General features: G+C 35.0%; 1 protein-coding gene across 1 annotated transcript; it reads right to left on the reverse strand.

The window, feature by feature from the left end:
• Positions 1-10,210: 10,210 nt before the first annotated feature.
• On the reverse strand, positions 10,211-10,945 carry LOC110640073 (uncharacterized). Its single transcript, XM_021791249.2, has one exon. The coding sequence runs from the start codon at positions 10,943-10,945 to the stop codon at positions 10,211-10,213; it is 735 nt and encodes a 244-aa protein (XP_021646941.1).
• Between the last annotated feature and the right edge of the window lie 213 nt (positions 10,946-11,158).

Genomic DNA, 11,158 nt, shown 5'->3' on the forward strand with positions numbered 1-11,158 from the left:
TTGAAGAATTTCAGTAGCCATTGCAGTTCCTGGTGTTAAGGGAATAACAGGCTACTGCTAACTCGATTCTGCAGTAGTACTGCATCACTGTCAACTTTTTGCCAGTTTTAGCCTTTTTGCCAGATGGTTTACCAGTTTGCTCTTTCTGCTTGCTTCTTTATTCCTTTTGAGCTGTTTTTGCCTTTCCTTTTGCAGGAGCAGCAGGAGCAGGAGTTTGTGGTTCTGTCTCAGATTCTGAGTCACTTATATCCTTCCCACTTCCTTCTTTGCTGCCTCCATTACCATTTCCATCATCAGAATCATCTTCATCTTTTTCAGTTTCCTCTTCTTCCTCTTCTTCCTTCTCTTCCTCTTTCTCTTCTTCTTCTTCTGTTTCCTTTTCTTCCTCTTCTTCTTCATCTTTTTCTGATTCCTTTTCTTCTTTTGTTTCCTGTTCTTCCTCTTCTTCTGCAGATTCTTCTTCCTGTTCTTCCTCTTCTTCTGTAGATTCTTCTTCTTCCTCTTTTTCTTTCTCTGTTGGAGGAACAGAACCAGTAGCAGCCTTACTGGTTTCTCCAGCTTCAGTGCTTGAAATACCCAGATGAACTTTGATTTTAAATAATTCTTCCACAATTTTATACATCAATGTCAAAGAGCCATCAATTTTAGAATCAAGGGCATTCATAAGAACAATTTGAAAAGCTCTAAATTTCTGTATTTCTCCAAGTTCAATTTCAACAAATTCCCTCAAGTTGTTTACTTCTTCCAGAATTCCTTCAACATTAAAAGTACCGCTTGCACTATCCTTGGAACTAGCACCTTGTTCAAATCTAAGTTTTCTGCCATCATCATCTTTTTGCAGACTTGTGATTGGGATCATATTTGTCCTAAGTTTCTCGGTTTCCAGAGGTATCCCAAAGTCTCTAAACAGACCATTAAGAAGATGGGCATAGGGTAGCTTGTAAGGTGGTTTCCATTTCATAATTTGCTTCAGCATGAAGTAGGTAAGATTAAATTCAATTTGATTCACAATATGCCAAATTATGCAGAGATCAAGAGTACTTAAATAGTTTGGACTGCCAGTTCTAGGATTCAGCACATAGATGACAAAGCTATGAAGAATTTTGATGTGTTGGTGAGCATGGGTAATGCTAGTTTTATCTTTTTCTTCCCCTTTAAACACTTCAGCCTCAAAATCTCTTTTATTAAATCCACCAACAGCAAAAACTTCTTTGTGAGAACAAATTTTATTCCCACTGTTTGGGATTCCTAGGGCTTTGGCTAATCTTTCTACTGTCACTTCATAGACTTTTCCTTTCATTTTCACCTTAAAAAATTCATCTCTATCAGAATCATCAACTCTTAAATTCTTATAGAATTCTTGAACTAAGTCCACATATACTCCTTCAGTGTCAGAGCACAATTTGTCCCATTTTTGATATTCAAACAAGGATTGTAAAGGAACAGAAACTTCAGTAAAAGCAGGCCAGTGGATATACCTTGGTTCATGAATGGCCCTTTCCATATGCATAACTGGAGCTTTTGAAGTCTTTTTCTTTTTGGTTCCTTTTTCTTGGACAGGCTCGCTTGTTCTTTTCTTGGGCATTTCTTTTGATTTTCCAATTACTAGAGGAGCGTCTTTTTGTGGAGAAGATGCAGGAACACTTGCATCAGTGGAGTCCGAAGATGATGAATATGTGGTGATTTTTGCTTTGCCTTTTCCTTTTTCCCATGCCATGACCAATCCCAGAAGAAAATTAGGTCGTAAGGACAGTGAAAACTGGGTTCACAAATTTAACGATGTGAGCAGCCAATATATATAATCATTTGAAGCACATCAACATATTTCTAGCACAACTTAGCACAATGTCAAAAAAAATAGAACAGACAGTAAGAGATACTCTGGTTTTTGAGAATCAATGGCAACCAATTCATGACTTTGATATATAGCACATTTTTACGTAATGTTAATGCTTCAAAATAAGAAAATTTAACAGCTCATTGCGAAAGCAAAACAAACAGAACAGTGATTTTCTAACTTGAAACAATCAATTTGATTCAAAGCCAATGGGTTTCGGAAATTTTTAAGGAAGATGAAGAGAGACGATGGTTTGGAAGGTTGCGAGTGAAATGGGTTAGCAAGTGGAGAGAAGATTCACTCATTCGGGTTTTTGGAAGGCGATGCGACGAAGAGAGAAGAAATTTTGAATTTTAAAATTGAAAAGACACAAATGGAGACATTTGCAGAGGACGGGTACCGTGTATCAGTGGAGAAGCAGTGAGAAGATTGATGGTTCTGGAAAAAAAATTTTGAGTCCCGCGCTAGTTTATATGTCAAAAGTCCATTTTGCCCTTAAATCACACAAAGATGCAATGCTCTAAATAGAGGGGTATTTAAGTAATATGCTCTTTAAACATGTAGAATAGGCGCTCGGAAAGTAAGAATAATTTTAGAGTTTTAGTACAATCAAACCTGACTTCCAGTTTGCCAACGAAAAGTTAGGAGCAATGGTAAAGCATTTAGCAATCAAGAAAATTAGCAAACAAATTAGTATGCCACTGTGATCAAATTCTGCAGAATACTGTTCATATCTGATAAGACCCAGAATTTTTCAAATTGCACCAAAAATATCAGAACACATCTTTAACACTACAAACCAACATATCACTTCATTTTCATATAGAAACATGAGAATGCATCAAAACTTAATCAAGAGCATCAATCATACCAAGTTCTCTTCTTATTTTGCAGAAAATTTCCTCATTAAGTGGCTTTGTAAAAATGTCAGCAAGCTGTTTTTCAGATGGGACAAATTCAATTTGAATATCACCAATTTGAACATGATCCCTAATAAAATGATGTCTAATTTCAATATGCTTGCTTCTAGAGTGTTGAACAGGATTTTTTGATAGGTTTATAGCACTAGTATTGTCACATCTTATGGGAATGTGATCAAATTTAATTTCAAAATCTTCAAGCTGTTGTTTCATCCACAAAATTTATGCAACACAACTTCCAACTGCAATATATTCAGCTTCTGCAGTAGAAAGTGCAACAAAAGTTTGCTTTTTACTATGCCATGAAACTAATGCATGACCTAGAAATTGACAAGTTTCAAAAGTGCTTTTTCTGTCCAGTCTACTACCAGCAAAATCTGAATCACTATAACCAATAAGATCAAATGATTCACATTTTGGATACCATAAGCCAATGTTGTGAGTGCCAATGAGGTACTTAAAAATTCTTTTAACAGCTATAAGATGAGATTCTTTTGGACATGATTGAAATCTTGCACATAAACATACACTAAAATGAATGTCTGGTCTAGATGCTGTCAAATAGAGTAAAGAACCAATCATACCTCTACAAAGTTTGTTATTTACCTCTTTACCATTTTTATCTCTCTCCAATTTAATTGTTGAGCTCATGGGAGTTCCGATACTTTTCATATCTTCCATTTTGAACTTCTTTAGCATATCCTTTATGTACTTGGACTGATTTATAAAAATTCCATCTTTTATTTGCTTAATTTGCAATCCAAGGAAGAAAGTAAGTTCACCCATCATACTCATTTCAAATTCACTTTTCATCATGTTGGAAAATTTCTTAGAAAGAGAATGGTTAGTAGCACCAAAAATAATATCATCTACATAAATTTGCACAATAAGCATGTATTTTCCTAGTTTCTTAATGAAAAGAGTAGTATCCACTTTTCCTCTTTTAAAATCATTTTGAAGCAAAAATTTACTAAGTCTCTCATACCATGCTCTAGGAGCTTGCTTTAAACCATAGAGAGCTTTAGTAAGCTTGTAAACATGATTTGGAAAATGGGGGTCTTCAAAACCAGGAGGTTGAGCTACATAAACTTCTTCATCAATGTATCCATTTAAGAATGCACTTTTAACATCCATTTGATAAAGCATGAAATTCTTAAAACATGCAAATGCACACAACATTCTAATAGCTTCAATTCTAACAACAGGAGCAAAGGTTTCATCAAAATCAATACCTTCCTCTTGGTTGTATCCTTGAGCTACTAGTCTAGCTTTATTTCTAACTACATATCCTTTTTCATCCATCTTATTCCTAAATACCCATTTTGTTCCAATAACAGAGTGCTTTTTAGGTTTAGGAACAAGTGTCCACACTTTGTTTCTTTCAAATTGATTTAATTCCTCTTGCATAGCAAAAAGCCAATTTTCATCATTTTGAGCATCATCGTATGTTTTGGGTTCAAATTGAGAAACAAAAGCAACATTACCAAAATATCTTCTAAGTTGAGCTCTTGTCATCATTCTTTGTGATGGACTATCAAGAATGTCATCTTTGGAATGATTTCTATGGTACCTCCATTCTTGTGGAATATCTTGATGTTGAGGTTCCTCAATTTGTAGTTCTTCCACATTTGGTTAGGAGTCTTCTTGAATTTCAATATTTGTGGAGCAAGGAAGTTCTTCTTCTTTGTCATTTTGATCATCCTCCACTAGTTCTTTTGATTCAAGCTCATCATTATTCGAATTCTTTGAATTTAGAATCTGCTCAATTTCATCATCACAAGAATCTTTCCTTTGCAAGGAAGTGTTAGCATCATCAAAAAGTATATGCATTGATTCTTCCATAGTCAATGTTTTTCTATTGAAAATCCTATATGCTTTGCTATTTGTTGAATAGCCTAGAAATATTCCTTCACAAGATTTAGCATCAAATTTCTTGAGATTGCTGTCTTTGTTATTCAAAATGTAACATTTGCAACCAAAGACATGAAAATATGCAATATTGGGTTTTCTTCCTTTCCATAGTTCATAAGGAGTTTTCTTTAAAATAGCTCTAATGGAAACTCTGTTCAAAATGCAGCATGTTATATTTATAGCTTCTGCCCAGAAATATTTTGGTAAACTGTTTTCATTCAGCATTGTTCTTGCCATTTCTTGCAAAGATCTATTTTTCCTTTCAACAACTCCATTTTGTTGTGGAGTTCTAGGAGCTGAAAATGTATGATAAATACCATTTTGAGAGCAAAAATTTTCAAACAAACTGTTTTCAAATTCTTTTCCATGATCACTCCTCAAAGATGTAATGCAATATCTTTTTTCATTTTGAGATCTTTTGCAAAAAGCTTCAAATATATCAAAGGTTTTATCTTTATGAGCAAGAAAGAAAGTCCATGTGAATCTTGAAAAATCATCAACAATTACAAATGTATATGCCTTGCCTCCTAGACTTCTAGGTGTGATTGGACCAAAAAGATCAAGATGTAATAATTCCAATGGTCTATACGTAGTTACAACATTTTTTGATTTAAAAGATGATTTTGTATGCTTACCAAGTGCACAAGCTTTGCATCGAAATTCTTTTTCAAATCTGAACTTTGGAAGACCTCTAACAAGGTTCCTTCTAGAGAGTTTAGCAAGTGTACTCATGCTAGCATGTCCTAATTTTCTATGCCATAACCATGCACTATCATCTGAAGTCATAAAGCATGTTTCACAATTTTCTTCAAGACTTGTTAAATCAAATAGGTAAATATTATCTATTCTAGCACCAGCAAACATAACATTATTTCCATGAATCTCACAATGTGTAGAAGTAAAAATGACTTTAAAACAATTATCACATAGTTGACTAACACTTAAAAGATTATATTTTAATCCTTGAACTAATGCAACATTCTCAATGCAAGGATTTTTACCAATAGTTCCACATCCAATAATTTTAGCTTTACTTTTATCACCAAATTTGACATAACCTTCTTCTTTCAAAGTAAGAGAGGAAAACTTGCCTTTATTTCCTGTCATGTGCCTAGAGCAGCCACTATCAATGTACCAATGTTCTGTTTCCAGCATACTCCTTAGGCAGACCTGAAATCAGTTAACTGTTCTTAGGTACCCAAGCAACTTTGGGTCCTTGAGTGTTAGTAATATTAGGTAGGGTTCCTTTAGGCACCCATACTTTCTTTGCCTTAAAGGTTCCTTTCCTAATAGGACAAGCATTGATCATATGACCATTATGATTATAATAAAAGCATGTAATACTTGGTTGAGAAAAGGATGTAGCTTTAACAAAAAATTATTTGTATTTTCCATACTTCATAAATCCATCATAACCAATTCCAGATTTTTCATTTGTGGATCTTTGATTCCCAAGAAGTATATCAAGTGTTTCTTTTCCTTTTGTAAATTTAGTTAAATCTCTTGTCAAAGATTCAACTTTTGCTTCAAGAATTCTGTTTTTCTCAAGAAGTTGTTCACACACTTCTTTTGATCTTTGAAGCTCATCAGTAACTTCCTTAAATAATTTCATTTGAGATTTGTAAAATTCATTTTCTTTTGAAGCCATACTCAAGGAAATATTTTCTGATCTTAAAGCATAATTTTCATGAACCAAAATTTTGCATTTCTTTTTAAAAGTTCTATATTTATCATATGTCTTCACAAATGCAAGTTCTAATTCATCAACATTAGAAAGTTCAAGATTTACCTCATTTTCACTATCTTCGATGTGTGAGCTTTCACCTTTCTCTTCAATTGCCATCATACAAGTGTTTGCAGCTTCTTTATCACTTGTTTCATCATTTGATAAAGAGTCGCTGTCACTCCATGTTGCTGCCATTGCCTTTTTGCTTTTATCCTTTCTAAAATTGTTTTTCTTCTTCAATGTAGGACACTTTGGCTTAATGTGGCCTGGTTTGTTACACTCATAACAAACTATTTCACTTGAATGATTTGGAGTCTTTGGAGCATATTTCTTTGTGAACTTCTTGTATTTGCTTCCACCTTTTCTAAATGCTCTTTTGAATCTTTTGACTATCATAGCCATATCTTCATCATCATCACTTGAAGCACTTGAATCATCACTCGAACTAGCTTTAAAAGCAACACTTTTCTTTTTCTCATTTACCTTTTCAGATATGAAAGCTATACCTTTCTTTTTCTTTTGATCACCTTCATTCTCATCTTTCTTATAGATCATCTCATAAGCAATGAGAGAACCAATTAGCTCATCATAGGTGTATTTTCTGAAATCCTTGGTGTCTTGAATAACAGTAGTCTTTGCTTCCCATGACTTTGGAAGAGACCTTAGAATTTTCTTTACAAGTTCTTGTTCCTCAAATCTCTTTCCAAGAGCTTTAAGAAGATTGACAAGATCTGTAAATCTGGTACTAATTTCAGCAATAATTTCACCAGGTTTCATCTCAAATAACTCATAATCACGGATGAGGAGGTTTGCCTTTGACTCTTTCACCACATCAGTTCCTTCATATGTGACTTCTAGTTTGTCCCATATTTCTTTTGCAGTTTGACATCCTGAAATACGATTATACTCATTAATATCAAGAGCACAATGAAGAATGTTAATAGCCTTGGCATTTGTAGAAATTTTCTTCCAATCATTATCATCAAATTCAACTTCAGCTTTAGGAATTTGTACAGTTCCTTCACTGGTTTTATAAGGAATATAAGGACCATCTTTAATTATCCTCCAAGCATCAATGTCAACAGATTGTATAAAGTTTCTCATTCTAGTTTTCCAAAAGGAGTAATTTGTGCCATTAAAAAGTGGTGGTCTAGTGATGGAATAACCTTCAGCTAAGGGGGCAGGTATACCAGCTGAGTTTCTAGATGAACTAGCCATGTGTATGGATCACTCTAAGGGGTTTAATCCTCAAGCAAGAGAGACAAGCTCTGATACCAAATTGATGTCCCAAAATATGTCCAAGAGGGGGGTGAATTGGACTTTAAAAATAATTTTCGGTTCTTGCTCAAAACCTTTGAAAATTGCAGCTAGGTTCAACTCAATTGACTAATGTGAAATATGAACAATACAGCTCTATTGACAAGTTGATTCAAAGTTAAGCTATATGCAATCGATATCGATCTAACAACTTATATCAAGATTCACAGAGATATCGATGTCTGGATAAGTTTTTAACATAGCAACCAGAGCAGTATACCAGGTATATTAACTGACAGCAGATCAAACAACAAGCAGATTAAATCAGATATCAGCAGATTTAGCAGTAAACTAATTTTCTCAGTCTGCAGCAAGGTTATCAGCAAATAATATCAACTTTCATATCACCAAAAGCATATCAATCATAAAGTTAAAATGCATAAATGTAAAGAGCAAGGGTTGAGAAAATGAACACTGAAATTTTTATAGTGGTTCGGCTCAACTAGCCTACATCCACTCTCTCAAAGATCCCACTTTGAGTCTTCACTTCATTATTCTTCTCTTTTAAAGGCAAGAGACAAAAAGCCTTTTACAAATCTTCTCACCAAAGCTTTTACAAGTAGCTTCACACTTCTACCAAGTGTTATCTCAAACACTTTATCACAATCAAGCTTCAATAGGTGCTTGAATGACCTCTCATAAATGATGATAATGTGTTTAAAACTCACTCTTACTCAATACAACAGAATCTATAAAGAAGAGTTGAGTAGATAAGCCAATAATGAGCAATAAAAACACTTTGAGCACTTTGAATGAAAGCTTTTATGATTTTGAACAGTGGAGAGACTTTCATTAAGTTCAAAGTGGCCAAAGGTAGGTGTATTTATAGCTTTGGAACGTTTTTGACCGTTTGAGAACTCATTTGAACGTTACAGATACGAATTTCAAGAAAATAGCCGTTATTTTGTCTTTTTCTGCGATGTTGTGCAGAGTTGAGACAGTTAGCATACTTGAGAAAATAGCAAACCAGTTAACATACTAAAATAAGTAGCAAACCAGTTAGCATACCAGGAAGACTTTTCTGCATAACTATCAAAACTATAAAACTTCACACCAAATCATAGTCAAATACTTTTTGGCCAATAAAGATATTTAAAAGAAAATCTTTTGAGGGATTGAAAATAAGTATCATTGACTTCTACTCCTCAATTCTTTTCACAAGCAATCCTAAAAAATAACACTATATGTACCTTCAAGTCTGATTTTCAATGCAGCCTTGGAAGGTAACCTTTTCTTCTTTTATCTCCTTTGATTCGTCCTGTGTTATCCTTAGAATGTCATCCTTTCTTCAGAAGCATGAATCCATCATAAAATCCTTGTGACTTTTCCTTTTGTTCTTTTAAGAAGCTCAACACTTAAAACAATGTTAGTTTGATTCTAGTTGAGTTTTGGTATCATCAAAATCTATGCTCCTTTGAGCTTGTGGGGTCAACACAAACTTTTCCTTGGCAGCAATGGGGATTACATTAAGAATCTAGAGAACAGATAAATAATTGGTTTAGCATTAAGATTAGAGGATTAAAACTACTTTACAAAAAAAAAATAATTTTAAAAGTTATCAGAAAAAACAGTTTGAAAAAAATAAAGTATTCTTGTGACTAACAATTATTACATTTAATTTTAAATTATTTTTTTAATATTATTTAACTAATATACTTAAAAATAAATTTTTCTCAACAACCGTTCTAACAATAATGTCAAACAGGCCCTAATTCGCAGTTCAAGTGTATATATCAACGAGACTGGTAGCAACTTCAATTCCTAAAAGGTGCTAAGTTGCAAAGACCTCATTATGTAACACTAAATATTCTTTGCTGGCTGCAAATCAGCGAGAATGGCATATATAGTAGACCAATAGTAGACTCTTCAATGTTGCACCATCAGGTTTCACCCTTTCTTATAGCATTTGCTTAGTTGCTTCAATCGCAAGAACATTATGAATGCACCCAAAGAGCTGTTATCTTTGTTGAAGTTCTTGTAAAGACTCCAAAACTAAGGTCAACATGATTGCAATTTGCATACATGTCAATCAATGAAGTCGTATCCTTTTATGCTCCAACAGAGTGTGAAGCCACTTCTAATATCTCCATTCAAAGGTACCTATTTATCAAAGAAGTCCAACTAAGCACGCCCTTTTATCCTCCTGTCAAATTCCATTGATCATAGTATTCCAGGAGACCACAATCCTCTCACAGTTCATGAATGTTTCCAGCAAAGATTTATGCGCATAGGTGTGCGAACCAACCATGGACACCACAGCCTGAGTCTGCCCATGAATTAAACACTCCAACAAATTCAAGCAACGATAACAAGTTATGTATAGTTGTCCAGGAGGCAATATCCTGATTGAAGCATGTCAACAAGCATATTTAGTCAACTAGGATTGCTCAATCACAAATTCCAGTTTCAATTCCATGATCCAACCAACAAACCTTTTTTTTGTCCCTAGCTTCATAATATATATCTAGGAACAAAGGTTAATTTATGGGTGATCACTGGTCAGTGGGCATAAGTGCCGCAATAAGGACAGAGTCGGGGCTGCTCGGTGGGCATCTGGTAGCGGCAAAGCGGACAAAGGTGGCTGGACAAAAGCCACTTAACAATGCAATCTTCATGATAAAGGTGGGAGCATGGCAGCTCAATCAGATCATCATCCTCTTCAAGCTCTTCCAAGCAAACAACACAAGTGACTCCAGGGTCATGAGAACCCTGATGAAACCTTAGTCTTGTTAACCCATCAATGGATGCTTTGGAAGCAGGGATGGTTCCAACGTCTTCCATCAACGGATCGCTAACATAATCATCATTAGCATCATCATCATAAGCAACTACTTGTTGATGGACCTGTGCTATGTATATGTCGGCAAAAATCGAGGCGTCGGTGCCACTACAAGCTCTCCTAACCTCAGAGCAAACTTGATTGACAACGTTTGGTGGGATTCCCATGGCAGCCATGATCTCACATTCAGGTCCTTCTGCCGATTCTCCACAATCGCTGGCGGGCACATGGACAAATCTTTGCTCTCTGGGAACAGGCAATTCGGATAGACGGACATTAAGCGACCGCTCGTACCTCTGATAGATATCGAACCTGTGGAAAATCAGCGTTATCATTGCCGGTCTGGAAAATCGGTCATTGTCTTGATTTTCCGGAGGAGAACTAAGGGAGACACGGTATCTATAATGGGTTGGATGCGGAATTTCGAATAAAGAAGAGGAGAATAAGGTTGACATTGTTTTTCTTGGGCAGTTGGAAGAAATTTGTTGATCGTTTTCAGTGGAGTGCATATATATAGGAGAGTATTAGGCAGTAGGCGGTCCCTAGTTCAAAATTGATTGGGTTAAGGATTCTGAAATCCTAATATCATCAGGATAGTCGGATACCACCAATTAAGGGTGAGCAGATTTCGGTTCAAATCGAAAAATTGAACCGAATCGAGTCAATTT

Source organism: Hevea brasiliensis, chromosome 17 (genome assembly GCF_030052815.1).
Source record: "Hevea brasiliensis isolate MT/VB/25A 57/8 chromosome 17, ASM3005281v1, whole genome shotgun sequence".
Taxonomy (NCBI): Eukaryota; Viridiplantae; Streptophyta; class Magnoliopsida; order Malpighiales; family Euphorbiaceae; genus Hevea; species Hevea brasiliensis.

Bases quoted from the DNA above. Each gene is read 5' to 3' on its own strand.
- LOC110640073 (XM_021791249.2), bottom strand. From the start codon at position 10,945: ATGTCAACCTTATTCTCCTCTTCTTTATTCGAAATTCCGCATCCAACC.